This window comes from Vicugna pacos, chromosome 9, assembly GCF_048564905.1.
Source record: "Vicugna pacos chromosome 9, VicPac4, whole genome shotgun sequence".
NCBI lineage: Eukaryota > Metazoa > Chordata > Mammalia > Artiodactyla > Camelidae > Vicugna > Vicugna pacos.
This window is the reverse complement of record NC_132995.1, coordinates 72156206-72173618: the sequence shown is the minus strand read 5'-3', so window position 1 is coordinate 72173618 and position 17413 is coordinate 72156206. Positions and strand designations below refer to the sequence as shown.

Sequence of the window (17413 nt, the reverse complement as noted above, 5' to 3'; positions counted from 1 at the left end):
ACCTGGGCTGTGCCCAGGGAAAGGCGCGCTCTGGCAGAGTCGAACTGAGGTCAGTAGGGACGCCTGGGTCAGAGGGACAGCAGGTGAAACGCTGAAATAACTACCCTGTCATTATCCTCTTTAGACCTGAACTAGCTTTATATATATGGTTGGATTTGGCTGGCGTTTACTGCAGAATTAACCCCAAACTGCTCTATCTCAAAATCTAAATGGTTGATGTGGGATTGTACTTGCAAAAGAGCCAACGAAAGACTGTGTTGTTTAAAATGCTTTATAAAATTTTATTTGATATTAATCCAATCATACAGATTTTGTGGTAAAGGTGCATTTCAAAAAGTGCATAATCAAACATTTAATTTTTCTAGATCTTGCATTTGTCATCAAAATATGCGATGGATTGTTACACAGAGATTTACTACTTATGGATTCGTATTAAAATATGCCTCAAAGAGAGATAAATGAATTTATAGAATGCTATTTGCTGATTATGAAAATAGAGAAATACAAAAATATTATTTGGCAGTAGCATAAAATATTTATTTCTTTTTTATTCAATTACTTTTGAAATTCCACATAAACACTAAAATAGAGTCATTAAAGCAGTAATTGCACATTTAATATCTATTAACAATACTATATTTTTCATTCTTGAGCAATGAAACACGTGACCCACTGCTGTATAATCTGGGCTTTGTTTGAACACTAATTGCTCTGATCATGAAGGTTACTGTTAGAAGCAGACAGAACAGATCTGTGCACAGCGGAAAAACAGTGGCTTTAACAGGAGCTTCATCCTATCTTCTCACTTTGTTATGAACATAGTTTAAATATTTAAAGAAGATCATCATGTTGATTCATTGGTGGAGTCGGGACACCTGTCTCGGGCATGAGCGGTGAATAGCGCAGTGAGATAGAAACGGTTACTAAACACTCACTTGCAGCCTCCAGCACCGGAAAGAAGTTATTTCAGTGAAGGGGTCTTTAAAAAGTTTAGCAGACCCTCATTGGTTTTCTTTTCCTGCCACAGTAAATAATTATTTAGCTTTATTTGAGCTTTGTGGAGCTAATAATATTTGCTTAGAGACAGTGTTGAAATTAAATGTAATTTTGAATTATAAAATGTTTCCTTGGAAGTGAAATTGTACTTTGTTCTAAAATACTTAATTTCACTTACAATTGGAAATCAAAGACAGAACACAGCATAGGGCAATGTGGAAACCATCACATTGATCGCCACAAAAATGTTAATATTCTTCACAATGGACAACTGATGGTGAACATCCAGTTAACTGCTACACAGTTATTTAACTGCTATCAGAAAAGAATTACGGTATTTTATGACCATTAATTGAATGGTCACTGGCAGTAGAATTTTTTTTTAACTTAGAAATTTATTTAGAAATTATATTTTTATTTAGAAATTACGTTTTAATTTAGAAAGAGCTGAGTACAAAGATCACAATTAAAAAGCTCAGCATATGTAGGTGACCTCAAAGTTCACGGCAATTGTTTCACAAATCACCTTAACACACCGGATTCACAGCTAAGGGCAAGCCTCTCTTTGGTTCATAAGGTGTTGTCCTGGAAACCATTTTGATGCAGTCGATAATAGGGCAGACGGAGAGACACAGGGTACAGCCTGTACAAGCGTCAGTAATGGTGGGCAGGTGGGTTTCGGGATCAAACTCTATAGCCTGCAAACAAAAATAAAGAGCATTGCTGTCACTGCCCACAGAGGTCAAGAATGCCCCCATTTTAGCATCAGCGTTTTTGTCCACTGCAGGAGAGCTGCGCTCGCAGGCGACAACGCCCAGCGCTGTGGTGCAACTATAGCAACAGTTGAGCTGCTGGAGAGGAGGGGGAGAAGAAGAGAAAGAAAAGAAATCCTTTTAAATTAGAAACACAATGTTTAAAATTCCTTAGAGGTATTCTTCTTGCTTGGTGAGAGGGAAACATTTCATAACATAGTAACTCTCTAGGTGCCTGTGTTCTGAGCACAGCGTGGGTCCCTGCAGCTCTGTCACCGCCGGTGGGTGTCGGCCACCTGAGGATGGCAGGGCGCGTTCACACCTTTCCCTCCTCACATGCCTGGTTCCGGACTGTGGGAAAGTGCCATTGTGGCATGGGATAATGAATGCACTTGTCTGGATTTCAAATCTTGCATGTAGTGTTTAGAAGGAGGCAGTAGAAAACATAAATTAGCTCAACAGCCAGCTTTCAGATTTGAGAATTTTAATGTCGATTCTAGGCATTGTCCCACCACAGAGGGTTAAAAGCACTGAGAGCTGGGGGAGCCGGCACCCCTGGCTCCCAGTCCTGGCCGACATTCCTCAGCTCAGAGAACCAGGATATGGCTTCCAGCTCTAAAACTGCTCAGGATTTTGAGAACTTCAGTAACATATTCCTTTCTCCCTCCCTCCCTCTCCTCTTTCCCTCCTTCCTTCCTTTCTTTAAACGTGAAGCAATCTATTCTATGCAGTTAAAATACTTAGTGTGAAATTTACAATTGAGATTTTTATTCAAGTCATGATGATTATTTGCCTGTTAAAGAGAAACATGTCAACTGTAGAAACAACATGCAAGAATTTCCACCTAGGGGGAACTTCAGGGCAGCCGTAGGGAGGCAGAGGGGACTCGGGGACTTGTCGGGTGGTCTCACTTGCAGAGCAAGTCAATATTTTTACTCAAACTGTTTGCTGATTTGGAAGGCTCGGCTTGGGGGCTGAGAAAAATTACGAGAGACATCAAGTCCCTACTCTGTTCCAGATACTCCTTGAGACCAGGTCTGCAAATCTTACATTTTCAAATAATTACTGAAATCTGATTTTTTTCCTGTATTATATACATGTTAAAATCCAATTCAATTTTTTTTGTCTAAAAATTTCCCTCCCCCAAATGCAGTTACTTGTAACTATATTTATTTTCTCTTATGCACATGAAAATAAAAACAGTCTCATTAGAATAAATTATGTCAGACTGCTTAATATTTTTTAAAAATTATGATCTTTAAGGAAGCAACCATATATCTGCACAAGAGCTGTAGTTATGACAAACCATAAGAAAATCTGTCCACACAAATTGTTGCTATGTTTGGTAAAACAGCATCTCAGATGGCTGTCCAAATGAGTAAAATCTACTTTTCTTTCTTATGAATCCTTTTATAAGTAAAAATTCAAGAAGCAATTGATGAAAATAAAATAATGTCTTAGAAATCTTTGAAAGTTTGCAAACATATAAAACTTTACATTTAGTTGAAGATTTTGATTTTCTATTTTGTATCTTTTTGAGGCAGAAGAGTCAAAGGAGGACTTTTAAATTATTTTAAAATGCATAATTGTGATTTTTTTTTTTACTCATTCATAACATTTTTTTGCTTAAGTTGTACTAAGGCTAGAATTCCAGGATGGGAGTCATAACCACTCAGGCTTAAGATGTTAGGACCCTGAGGCTGTGATTTTACTGACAGAACTTCCTGACTTACCTCTGATTGGTTAATTAGAGGAAAGATGAAGTGCAAGTGAACGTGATATGATTAGCATGCTCTAAATAACTGTTAGAGATACTTTTCAGCTAGAAAAAAGTGACACACCTGGTAAAAACTTTGGTATAGAACTAGTGATAAAAAAAGGAGAAAGATAATTTTAAAAATTAACATTATGTCTGTCGTATCTCTATGAGACGGTCAGAAGAACATGTAAAATCTCACACGCAACATGGGACCTTCCTCCACGCTGATGGGGGTAGATGAGCTTCAGGGTTTTAAAACGAGCTGGCCTATCAATCTTGAAAATTCATTCATCAACTTAAAAGGACCTTGTTTTGCTTTATTATACTTCTTTATAGCTTGAAAAGTTTAATGAAAATAATATTATTCTGTAGTTTTTAGCCTAAAGACAGCTGAAGGCCTGTTTTGTTTTATTGTCCCGTGGGCGGCTCCCAGCTGAAGGGCGAGGAACTGGGAAGAAGACTGTGGTTCGCTGAATGTGGAAGGAATACAACTTGCTGGCTTCTCCAGCTACAGGGGGATTTCTGGTCCCAACCTGCACAACGAGTTGGTAGGAAAGTGCTTTTTCTTTCTAACTGTAATTAAAGCTCAATTGATACTGAATGGAGAATTCTCTTCTAGTAGAAGGAAGCAGGTCCTTCCAGAGGAGTGGCAATCCACGGTCGTTCCTTTCCACTTCTCTCTGCATTAAAGCATGACGCTTCCTAATGTCCATAATTGTGTGAGTTCCTCTTTCTGTTTGAATTTTTCCTTCCAATTTTATGGGTGATGAAATGATATTAAAACAATACTGTGCACTGAATAGCAGCATAGTTAGTACAAGTATGGCTTCCTTTTTTAAAAAAAATTCCCTACGCTGTGACGGTGAGAAGACAGAGAGAGATGTCACGGCTGAGAAGCAGTATTTGGCACGACTGGTCTGAATCCCACATTTAGCGACAGAAGATGCTTCCTGCTGCGAAAGCCAGGAGAAGTAACCCTCACAGCATCCTCATTGCAGCAGAATGCTTACCTGGTAGCCAGAGTCATTACAGGTCATGTAGCATTTACCACAGTTGATACACATTTCTTCATCGATCACAGCCACAACTTGCTCTGTGTTGCTCAGTTCACCAAATGTTCCGAGGTACTGCAGAGCGTTTCCAATTACATCCTGAAAGATAAGCACTGAATTACTTACAGTGTTCATTTTAAAACACTGCCAGGCGATCGTTAATATTAGTCCACACGCCCCTGTTTTTATAGAAGTTCGTATTACATAACTTACGAGGCTTTGGGTATTACAATTCTCATAGATACACTATTCGTAATTGTAGCTTAAATACTTGTCTTCTGAAAGATGGTCTCTCTCTCTATATATATCTAGCTTAGAAACACGAAACCTAATTAATCGCATTCAGTAGGTTTTCTACAAATGATCTAAATCAGAGTTTCTGTGGACAGAAGAAATAACACCTTTTCAGTGGTTGTGGCTTACTTCTTTTCAATTTTGGACTTTGATCCAAAAGTAATGAAAAGTGACAAAGGGTGATGCACTGATACTAGAAAACTTCAGATTGCTAGGAATGAGGGGAATGAAAATGTGAATGTGATGCATTCAGAGCACTGCATCTGGATTCTAGATTTTCATTTAGGAAAGTGCTTTGATGGCATACCCACCTGCCATGTCTTGAAGAGTATATTTCTTTAGTTAAAAATTCTAATCTATGTTAATTAATTAGATTAACCTAATAGCTAAATAAGAGGCTCTTTTACTATTAAAGGACTAGGACTTTCTTCATTGATGGCGGAGGATTTTTCATGCCGTTACACATTGCTTTGTTCTTCATACTAATTGGAAGCGTGCTTAATATGTGAAGCACAGGAGATGTTTCATCAACACTGTTTCATAAAACAAAACAGAAGAATGTAACAATGTTTGTCAAATTAGTATGCTGTCAAGATTTTCTGCTTCTGTTTTTAACTTCTAACAAGACAATCTTTTGTTTGAATTCAAGGGCCATGTTCAAGGTTTGACTCCTATTTAAAACCCTCTTCCTGTATTCTCTTCGGTATTTTATTTGCTGCTCTTCCTTCTATGACCTTTGTTACCCTTTTTTACTTTTTTTCTCCTCTTTCAGCTGTAAATGACAATGTGCTCATGACTTTGGGTTTCAAACTGAAACGATGTTTACATTATTATATACAGTTCATTTGTGTATCTCTCAAGGAATAAGATGATAGAAAAGTTACTGTTTTTACTACTTTCTTGTCAGTGTGTTGAAGGTATAATTTAGATTCTACTGCAGTCTGTTTGTAGGGGAGCCCTTAATGTCCAAGTCACTATCTCCATGGTGAATTTCTCTCACAAACTCAAGATCTACATTTATCAGCTGCATAATGAATATTGTCATTAGAATGTGGTGCTTCAAATTTCCCAGTCACTGAACTTTTCAACAAAACCACAGAGCTGGATCTTCCATCTGATTTCCTCAGTTTTATCAACAGTTAGGATTTTTTTCAATCCCTGAGGCTTGAAATGTCAGAGTTGTATTTCACTCCAGCTTCTTCTTATTCCAGTATCTCATCTGTTGCCAAGTCTTACGAGTTCTGGATGTGCAGTATCTTTTGGATCGTCTTTCCATGTCTACTTCCGTTTTTAGCCATCACTAATTAACTTCCCATGACTTCCAGCGGAGTTGCCAGGGTCTACATGCTAAGTCTCACCCTCATACTCTCCCCTTTCCACTCGACCTTGTGCAGCGTTGTCATCTGAACGCTGCACAGCACAGACTAAGTTTCTCACGACCTTACTCAAAAGTCTGTTGAACTAAATACAGTTTCACATTTAAGTCTTGCATTTAAGGCTTTCTACCAACACATCTTTTTTGGTCTTATTTCTCACTTCCAAACACCATACACTTGAGCTACACTGGACACATGCCCCACACTGAACACACTTGTCAGTCAATTCCTCTGGCTCTTAATTATATCTCGAGCTCTCTGTCCAGAATACCCTTCCTTGCCCACTCCACTTTGAAAAATTTTGTCCATCCTTCAAAGACAGCTCACACACCACTACGTCATGAAGATTTCCTCAAAGCTTCCCTCTGCTTTCCTAACCAATTGAAGACATGGTCTCTCTTTTCCTTTTCTCCTTCTTCCTTCATCTCCTGCCTTTTTTACTTGTCCCACTCTCCCCTCCCCATTTTCTCTTCTCCCCTCTCCCCCGCCCCTCCCCGCTAACGGCCTGTTGTATTTTATCTACTATATGGAACTCATGATTACAGATAACTTTGAGTTCTAACTATGTGTCAGGCTAGTGCTGTACTTTCTAAGCATTTTCTCATTTAAATCCTACATGTTTTACAGACAATGAGGTGACTGACGCTTAAGGAATAAAATTAAATACATGATTCAGACCAGTGCTGCTTAACTTCAGATCCTATGATCACAACCACTCGGCTATGCTGACTCATCCATTATTTCTTCAGCAAATTCTCCTTCCTGTTATAGACATTTTCTATATTTAGCTTCTCCTATGCAGTCTGTTGGCAGGCTTTATTCATCTTTGTGTCTCGTGTGGTGTATCTCACTCCCACAGATCACTGAAACGTAACAGGCACTCAAATATTTGTTAAAATAAATAGATCTCTCATTTCTCTATATACTAAATATATGGCATAATATTAGGCACATAGTTTTAGGGGCTAATAGTTACCTGTTGATTTACTGAATATTTTTATCACAAAAAGATCTGAGCACTTCTTTAAATACAAAAAAATCATAGTCAAAGTATCCGGATAGGTTTAAGATTTTCTAATAATATTTTAAGACAGTAAATGCATGAGTTCCCTCTCTGGCTTTAATGACTATTTATATGTGACAGAAAATAATTTTTTTTCCCATGCAGCATAAAGCCACCTATAAAAGGAGGTGGATCAAAAAAAAAAAAAACCAGAAAATAATTTTTTCAGTCTAGTAAACAAATCAGTCAAAACAGTTGTTTCATTGAATTAGATCCCAGCTTGACTGGAATCATCAGTAAATATTCAAAAGAGATTAAACAGAGAACTCCCTAGATGCCCATCAAGCTTATATGTCTTATTCAAAAGAAACAATGTGTATTTCTAAGAGATTCATTGTAGGAAGCAGAATCACATTCTGTGTATATTGAATATGCCTTTTGCTCTATATCGGAAATTTGCTGTTGTCATTTATTAAAACATCATTGTTTAATGTGAGACTAAATAAAACAAAGTCTTTGGAGCCTCTAAAATCTATTAACACATGGCGTTAAGGAGTCATTCCTCATTCATCATAGTTCTTAAGAAAATCATATATTTTTTTTAATCTGGAGGAAGATAAAAGAATGACAACTATTTTAAATTATTTTGGAAAGAGTATCAAAGAAAATGAATTATTCTACGTGACTGAAAATGTGGAAATTTGTTGAAAACTCAAAGCTTCCAGGTAGTGCTGCCGACTTATGAATACCCTTGCGGACACGTTCTGGAATTTGGAGTTTGTTGAAAGATGCGTATAATCAGTAAAGCACATATGGCTAGTCTAGCCCCTGTTGGACACACATCTGTGGAGATTAGGGAACCCACATTCATTATTCCAAGCAGAGTGTAGATACACAAAGGTCGGGCAATCTGCCGCAGTCATTCCTGATCAGTGGGGAAGTTTATGTGCGAATGTGTATGTGGGAAAAGTGATCCTAAATTCTTCAAAGTATAGATGATACATCTGATTTAAATACAAGTGTTCCCGAAATTAGTGGTAGGAAAAGTACAGATTCCAGAATCATATCTTTGTCAATCAATTATTTGTTTGGAATAATCAAAAGTACTTTTTTAAAAAAACTAGATCAGTCAGTATTTCTGTTTGATATAAAGTTTAGAATCAAAGAGTGAGGAGCTAGAGGCCCCCAATCCGCTCCCGGCTGTATCATATTTCATGTATCATATCTAGTGTGATATACAAATATAATGTCTTGTTAGTTTTGGCCAATTTTTTTTTAAAGACAATGGAAGTACTTTCAAGTTGTGATTGTTATCTGGTGTGTTAACTGTTCTTCTTGGCTTTAAGTCATCTACACATCTGATTAGCTCACTCTCTACACACTGATACCAGCAAAAAGGTGTCGTTCAAAGGCCAGGACCAAGGACAGTGTGCCGTGGGCAATCACTGTGACTTCTGTCAGAAACAGATCCAGTATTTACAGTATTTGGGCATAGCTGTTTAATCACTTTGCCATTTTCTTATCTGTACCATTACCAGTGTCACAGGCTCTTATCTTTTACACCAAGTTCACTGCTTGCCTCATAAACCTATCAAAATACGAAATGAGACAATCTGGTTTGTCCTCACTGAATTTATGCTGACGCTTAATTTCTCCCTTTACCAATGCTCTCAAGTCAGAAGCTTAATGATCTTTAATGAAGCTTTCTGATCTACTTCCATCTCTTCCCCACTCCCCATGTCACACCCACCTTTTCCTTTCCTAAAGAACCCAGAGCAACCCTTATTTTTTGCAATGTGATACAGCAAAATCTTGCAAAAATACCTTCAAAAATATAGCATGCAACTTACTTTTGGTATCTTATATAATGTTCTCCACTAGGAGACAGGGAGGGGGATGGTACAATTAGAAAAGGAAGTCTTAGGTTTAAATTCAGTGGAACTCTGGTAGCTGAGGACTCACTGTGAATATGCTGAGTTGGGAGCTCAGAGACAGAGCATGATTCAGGAAATAAAGTAGTAGACTGGTAGAGAGGGTGAGAGAAGCAAGCAAAATGGGCAGAACATCTAAACAAGCAACTCTCCAATGAAGACATACAAATGGCCAATAAGCACATGAAAAAACACTCAATATTGCTAAATATCAGAGAAATGCAAATTCAAACTACAATGAGGTATCATCTCATACCAGTCAGAATGGCCATCAATCATTAAAAGGTCCACAAACGATAAATTCCAGAGAGGGTGTGGAGAAAAGGGAACCCTCCTACACTGCTGGTGGGAATGCAGTTTGGTGCAGCCATTATGTAAAACAGTATATAAATTCCTCATAAAACTAAAAATAGACTTACCATATGATGCAGTAATCCCATTCCTAGGCATGCATCCAGAGGGAAACTTAATTCAAAAAGATACCTGCACCCCAGTGTTCATAGCAACACTATTGACAATAGCCAAGACATGGAAACAATCTAAATGTCCATCGACAGATGACTGGATAAGGAAGCTGTGGTGTATTTATACAATGGAATACTACTCAGCCTTAAAAAATAATAAACTAATGCTATTTGCAGCAACATGGATGGACCTGGAGATTGTCATTATAAGTGCAGTAATTCAGAAAGAGAAAGAAAAATACCGTATGAGATCACTTATATATGAAATCTAAGAAAAAAAAGACAAACAAACTTCTTTACAAAACAGAAACAGACTCGTAGACATAGAAAACAAACTTACAGTAACCAGGTGGGGAAGGGGGTGGGAAGGGATAAATTGGGAGTTCAAGATTTGTGGATACAAACTACCCTATATGAAATAGATAAACAAGTTTCTACTGTACAGCACAGGGAACTATATTCAATATCTTGTAGTAACTTATGTTGAAAAAGAATATGAAAATGAATATATGTATGTTCATGTATGACTGAAGCATTAAGCTGTGCACCAGAAATTGACAGAACATTTGTAAACTGACTATACTTCCAAAAATATATATATATATATACAAAAAAGGAGAGAGAGATTGGATAGAAGCAAGGGAAGGTCTGGGAGTGAAGTGGGTGGGAGAGGGTGGAATGGGAAGGACCTTACTGCTCAGAGAGGCAGATGGGGGACGTCTGGGTGTGGCCAAGGTTGGTTCAGTACAGATCTGTGACCCTGATCACTGTACTCTTTTTTACGCGGGGTGGCTCAGGCTTTAAAAGCAGCAACTTCTTGCCAGACACTTTGCATGTAAATTCATCTAATGAAGCTAAATGTAACGTGCTTTTACTATCACCTGACGTTTCTCGGGCTTCACCTCTCGAACGCGTTCTCCCTATCCATTTCAGTTTTAAGAGCGTTCTCTATGGGGGTGCTAGAAAGACAACAAGCGCTGAACAGCTCTAACTGTAAGTTAACAGTATACCATCTGCTCTAAGCAGTGGGTGCATTTTCTTTTTTGTTTTTCTTTTCTTATTTTTTTGTTTTTACTTTTAATAGACAAAATACATTTCCATTTTTCCTAATATTTTTCTTTTTCCACATTCAGATAATTTGAGGTTTTGGTCCTTCTGAACATTTTTTAATTCTTGATGCCACTCTTTTTTGCTCATTATTGGTAATATGATCTCTATTTTCCCAAATGACTTTTGAATGCTGAGTTATCTAAACACTTGATCTTTTCTTGCTCCTTGGGAAAGCTCTCATCTTCTTGATCCATGTTTAGGTTCGAGTCTCCGACTATGGGGCTGTTTACTATTGTTCCTGAACTTCTGCAAGTAGATTTGCGAAAGCTGGTGTGCTCGCACAGCCAAGCTCAAGCCCCTTCTCTGTGGCCTAATGAGCTCTAAGATGATACGGGATGGTTCCTTTTCTCTGCGATTCTGTTAGCTGCCATTTGTCCCCAAACAGATTTTCATATGGAGCCAGAAAAAAACCAACGCAGTGAATCCCTCAGTGCTGCTCTCTCTTTTGTGAGATTAAATTTCCAACAAGGCAATTCAACAGTTTTCCCGATGTTTTGCCTTTAGTGGAGTGGGATTTTGATCTGAGGTCTGTAAAGGCTTCCATCCTGCTCTGTCTTGCCCGTCCATATTCACCATCTGGTTACGAGGTCTCTGATGTAGTCCCAGGATAGCATTTCTGCTTTTCTTTCATTCCCCTCTCCTGCAGCTGCCTCCTCCACGCTTCACCTTCAGGTTTGCGGGTTTCCACGCATGTGTGTATCTTTCTGACATGCTGCCCCTCCCCCAGCCCTTCGATTAGAGCTATTTATTTCAAACAAGATACACTGTCATATTCCAGTCAGAAATCACATATCAAAACATCCCTATACAACTTAGGAGACCTTTTTTTTTTTACTAAGTTCTGTCCATGTTTTTTAAACTTCAGTTTGAGAATCTTTCATCTGCTGTTTATTGGTACATAGACAACTGGGAACGTTAATGCCCCCAGCCCGTTTCTCTGGTATCTTTTGAAAATTGCTGGGAAAGTCTTCCACTATTTTTCTTTCTCTGCCATCCCTTTTTAGGCTCCATGGTATCTAATATGGCCTTACAGTTTTATCTGAGAACTCTTCTCCTCCCGCTTATAACTCAATTGAAATAATAAACCACTCGATCAGGCTGACTGGTCCCCTGCCAACACGGTCTTGCCAGTCTTATGAGATGCAGTCTATCTCTTACTGGAAGCAGCGGGAAGAAGAGATGGAAACATCACTAGTGCCCCTAAACCATTCATTTTCCTACCCAGAAATTCAAAGACGTTAGAGATACATTCCTGGCCTCTATAAAGAGAATGAGAATTCATTCTCATATCTATCAACAGAAGTGAGAAGCAGTCGGGGAGCTTGAATAAGTCTTGGCAGGCTCTCAAACCTCTGTTACATGCCGCCTGGGCGTACGGCACGTTTCTCATCTAGCAGGGCCAGCGTGCACACTGTCACTTCAGTTCTCCTCAGCCCAGAGATGAAACTGCCCCCCCGCCTGGTTTCTTTTCTCCAGCACAGGTGACGCTGCGGAAGGCGTCGGGAGCTTCTGTGGAAGGACTCCTTTATGTCCACGGCAGGACTCTGGTCTCTTCTTCTCACTTTATCTCATCCTTTCCCTCTCGCCTTCCAGCGCTAATTTTGATTACCCTCCTCTTCCTCACAATCCTTGTTAATTTCTTTCACACAACCGACGCCTCCATAATATGGCAAGTACGCATGGTGAATGCTGTGTCATTGTGAAATGAAAATCAAGATGTGGGGTTGACAGAGAGGAAATGGGCTGGGTGCCAGGCTGATGCCGGGGCCCCGACCGCGGTGTAGGAGCCGGGGCCGCCAAGACCATTGTTTTCGCCTCCAAGGAGGCAAGGAGAAGCTGGAGAGCCTGCTGGCCCTGTTGGTTAGCAGAGGCTTCCCGCCCTCAGGGACCCCCTAGTCACGGTGTAACCCTGGGAATAACCGTGCTTGAGGCTCTAGCTGAAATTCTTAGCAGTTTAATCAGTGCATCCCCTGCCCCTCTTCACATCGTGTTAAGATGGATCAAGAAAACTGGATTATTTTCCTCGTTATTGTCTCTCAGTTTGGTCCTTTCTATGAAATCTTATTGAACAAAAGAATGAATTTGCCACTCCGATGCTAGTATCTGGTTGACCCAGGGACTGTGTATTGGATTTAAAGTCCCATGGTTACAAACTGTTCCATGTATGAACAATATGCTTGGCAAACATACTGGTGTGCCTGAGATCCCACTTTCTTCTCCTTCTTCTTTTCCTTTCCATGAGAGACAGCAGGAGACAGTGATTAAGGGCCCAAGACCTAGAGCCAGATTTTGGAATCAAATCTGGGTTTTGATGTCTTCCTAGCTGTGTGACCTTGGGCAAGTTATGCAACCTCTCTGTTTATGAATTACTTAATAAGTAAAATAGGGACAATATGGGTACCCAACAGTGCGATAGTGAGGATCAAATGAGTTAATTTACAAGTATGCAGAACAGTGCCTGAAACCTCATAAGTACTCAATAAATATTAGCTTTTATTATTAATTCTCTGCTTAATTAACACTAATTTATTAAACTCCATGTTAAATATCACCATCTCTGTGAAGCTTTGCACAATTACCCGAGGCAGAACTAATCCCTTTCACTCCTCTGTGTTCCCAGAGCATTTTGTACATATTTGATTGAACTGTAAATAATTTTTAACATGTGTCTTTCTCCCTTGCTAGACTATGAGCTCCAAAAGGATGGATATCTTTCTTTTTAAAATTCATGCAGTATTCTCAGTTTCTAGCACCATTCCTGGATGGCAGTGAGTGCATCATCAAAATATGTCAGCACTACAGCTCCACCCGGATTGGGTGCGTTGGACCACCCCTGGTATGTCTCTGGACAGTGGCCTGGTCCTTAGCGCACTGCTGGTCACATAGCAAATACTCAATAAATACCTACTGATTGACTAATACTGAAACTACCTACCTCTGAAGCAGCAGACCATTAAATCTTATCTGAGGCATTTGAAAGGGAAAAAGAACAAATGGCGAGATCTACGGAGCATGGCTTGCTTAGAAATAATATTGCCACACTCATAACCAGGGAAGATGGGGGTAGATTAGAAACTCGAATGCATGACTGAAAAACTTGTTCAGACAAGAGGGGCTTAGTTAGCTTTGTGGGGCACTGGGGCCCTTTTCTGCCGCAGATGGGACTCACGCACTGTGCTAGCTGAGTGGATAAACAAAGCGGCGTCGTGGAATTTAAACTGTTCAACAGAGGAGTCTGTGGAGGCCAGGCTAGAGGGGGGAAGAAACAGGCGAAAATGAACAGACGGGTGGGCAGAGACAATATTAAGCATGAGAGCAGCTAACCCAGGGCCTCTAGGAAAAAGGGGAGAAGGAAAAATGGTCTGTCAAGAACAGAAGAAACACTGCGGGGAAAATATAAAAGTAATGCCGGAGCAGCAGAGGGGAGCGCGGGCCGCGCGGAGGAGGCGCGGGAGGCTAAGACACCACCAGCGCGGGAAGCGACGTGCACGTCGCTCCCCAGGCAGGGGGACAGCGGCCCTCGAAGGGAACGCGGCCGTTAGTTTGAGTGGGGCCCGGACCGCCGCAGGCCGCGGCGTCCAGATGGAGTCCGGAATAATGGGCCCAGTGGCAGGGGCTCGTGTGAACACGGTGGTAACCGTGGCCCTCGGGTGCGACTCGAACTCCGCTTCGTGCAGTGCCCGCACGCACCTCACTCCCCTGCGAACAGCGGGGCCGAGGCTTTCTGACATCGCGCAGGGTCTACCTCTGTCCGGCCAACCGCTCACTGGGGCCTTCCAGCCGCCTTCCAGCCAGGCTCCCCGCTTCTCTCCTGTACCAGCACCGCAGCCAGGAGGGTCCTTTGAAAACCTTCTTCAGATCATGTCCTTCTTCCTTTTCGGAAGCCTCAGTGGTTTCCTGCCAAGGACTTCCCTACTCCGGGGTCTCTGCACCTCCCGTTCCTTCTGAATGGAATGCTCTCCCCCAGAAGGAATGATCGTCAGTTTAGCTTTAAGTATGATGGTCCTTAGGACCTTGTTTGCGTGGTCTCTTGAGCACTCTCTCACTCTTTAAGGTGTTTACTCCTGCGCCGTTTAAGCAGGCAGACATCCCCTGACCAACCTCTGGGCCAATCCCTTCTCTCCTACCCCTGCCGTATCTTCCCCGGGGCCCTGGGACCCTCTGACACAGTATGCGTTCACTCGTCCATTTGCTTATTGTCTGTCCTCCTGACTGAAACGTCGGTGCCGGAGAGCGGGGCTTTTGTTCTGTTCACTATGAATGCCGCGACTTCAGCAGCGCTGGAACGTAGAGAGTGCATGAAGAACTGTGGGACGATGGGTGAATGGTGCAGTGGGGATGTGCTGGAATAGGACACGTATTGCTAGCTGGAGGTTGGACTCTCAGTGGTTACATGTGGAAGAATGAGACAATACCCCGACGTCACTGCTAACGAGAGCGGTGCTTTCTAATCTGTGGGCCACATCCTCATTTTGTTTTTTTCCTCCACATCATCTTTTCCTTCTGATTACTCTCTTATTTCTTTGATTACTTGTTCCTACTTGCTACCTCAGAACTTCCTACTCCCTCATAGGATATTCGGTTAAGTAAGACATTAAAAAAAAATTTAGTTGAAGCTTCTGTCCTGTGTCTGACACCCAGTAGGCAGTCAACATGTCGGTTCTTCCTTTACATCCTCCAGCACAAGCCCATAATTAGCTTGAGTTCATTAACTTCAATATGCTCAAATCTGAAGTATTCATCCCGTATCAGAAAAACAGAAAGATCATCAACCCTAAAAACAGTAAGAACAAAACCCTGATTCATTATCTTTTGTTTTTCTTTATCTCAGTTAGCGGGACTGTCAGCATCTAATCATCTCAGTCTCCTTATTTTCAACTCCTTACTGCCCCTTCACCCCCAGTATGTAAGGAGAGTCACTAAATTTTAGAGGAAGAATCGATGAGACTTCATCAATTTCATCTCTGCCTCTGTTTCCATAACGATGGCCACTCACCAAACCCAGGACCACGTGATGGAACGCCGGGAACGTTCCTTCCCCCCGAACTCTTCTAGTCACAACCCGGTCTACAGGGGTCCTCCGATGCCACGTCCTCAGAGAGGCCTTCCTCGTCGCCTTTGATCTCAGTCAGGTCTTGCAATGAAAGAGACTCCACACATTCTGTATTTTTCCCTTGTAGTTTGTATTACAAATATAATTGTAGATCATTTGTGCAATTCTCTGTTTAATGCCTGTTTCTTTCTCTATTCTGTATGCTTCATGAAGACAGAGGCTGTGTCTGGTTTATTTACTGTATTATAGGTGCTCAATGCCTAGCATATTGCTTACCTCAAGGTAGGTATGCAGTAAAGATTTCCTGAAAAATATACGGAATTCTTCAACACTTCCAACTTGGTTGGCCTCCAGCGCTTTCTGTGTTCCTACTTACCTTCTTGACTTCATTTTATTGGACATAATGGAAGTGGGGAGCCACCCTAACCTGTGGTCTCCTTCAAGCTGTCCGCTCCTGACATAGTAACTAACAGTGGGTAACACTTATTTAGGATATATTTGGCTCAGGCTAAAAGCACTTCCCACATTATGTAATTTATAACCCCATGAGGCAGACTCTTAATACCACCTCCGTCTAGCAGGTTAGCTAACTGAGGCAAGTTCATGCAGCTGCTACATGGCAGTACGCTAAGTTGAACAGCGTGGCAGAGTAGTTCCAGGCTTCAATCAGAAATTTAATCTGCTAAAATCTTACAAACTTTGCTATGTATTTCAATGAAGGAAACAGCTCCTTAAGGCTTTCTAGTGGTTACTTTCTTCAAACACAGCTACTTACTAAAATGACACAGGTAGGTCCAAATTCAGTTTCATTAAAAACACATGGCATTGCAGTAGGTAGAAAATCGTAAGATTTGTCACTGTTTTATCCAAGATGACGTTGTATTGTCTGGACTCCATTCCTTCCCTACTTGCCAAGGATCCAGCTTCTGTAATCCTGCCCTTTCAGGTAGGTTAGCTCGTCCCTCCCAGCATATGATCACAGGCAAGCCTAGATTGTCCTGGCAAAAGCAAACCGACATTTCCCTCGACTGCATTTCTTCTTATCACTATCCCTCTGATCTTTCTCAGGTTCAGGAAGGAGAATTCCACATGCCTGGTCTTTACTTTTGAAATCTTTATTCATTCTTCAATTTACCACCTCCTAGATTCTATTTCTCACAATCCACTGAAGCCGCTGAGGCCAAGACAAACTAAAATATGAAGGTCTGAGGGTTATGCTAAGGAGTTTACCTTGGACCATGGTTAAGATGTGGGAATTTTAAGCAAAAGTTAAAATAATCAGATTTGAGTGTTTAAAAAGAATACTTTATATAGTTAAAGGATGCATTGGATAGGAATGAGCAAAGAAGGTGGGAGGCTAGTTTGCAGAATATTTCAGAGTTCCAGGAAAGAATGTCTAAAGGACTGCACTGAGGCCCCTGCAGTAGTGAGGAGCAGAAGAGGAAGGAGACACGAGAGAGAAGAACGGTGGACACAGGTGAAGGTCTCATGATCCCAGTCATGAATGGGATGAGTCACAGGATGGAATTTGGGCTGAATTTCACGTTTCTGGCTTAGGTAAGAGGGTGGATAGAGTGCTGTTCATTGAGACACAAGACTCAGGAGGAGAATCAGGATGGGGAA

At 40.9% G+C, this 17413-nt stretch overlaps 1 protein-coding gene across 1 annotated transcript in view; it reads right to left on the bottom strand.

Annotated features, from left to right (window-relative positions):
* Window positions 1–257: 257 nt before the first annotated feature.
* The window catches only part of DPYD (dihydropyrimidine dehydrogenase), a 722107-nt gene continuing 704951 nt past the window's right edge, over window positions 258–17413 (bottom strand). The window contains exons 22-23 of the mRNA XM_072968149.1: window positions 4518–4658; window positions 258–1694 (exon numbers count right to left, since the gene is read on the bottom strand). Coding sequence (XP_072824250.1) covers window positions 1524–1694; window positions 4518–4658 — 312 coding nt within the window. The 3' untranslated portion in view covers window positions 258–1523. The remainder of the gene's footprint in view (window positions 1695–4517; window positions 4659–17413) is intronic.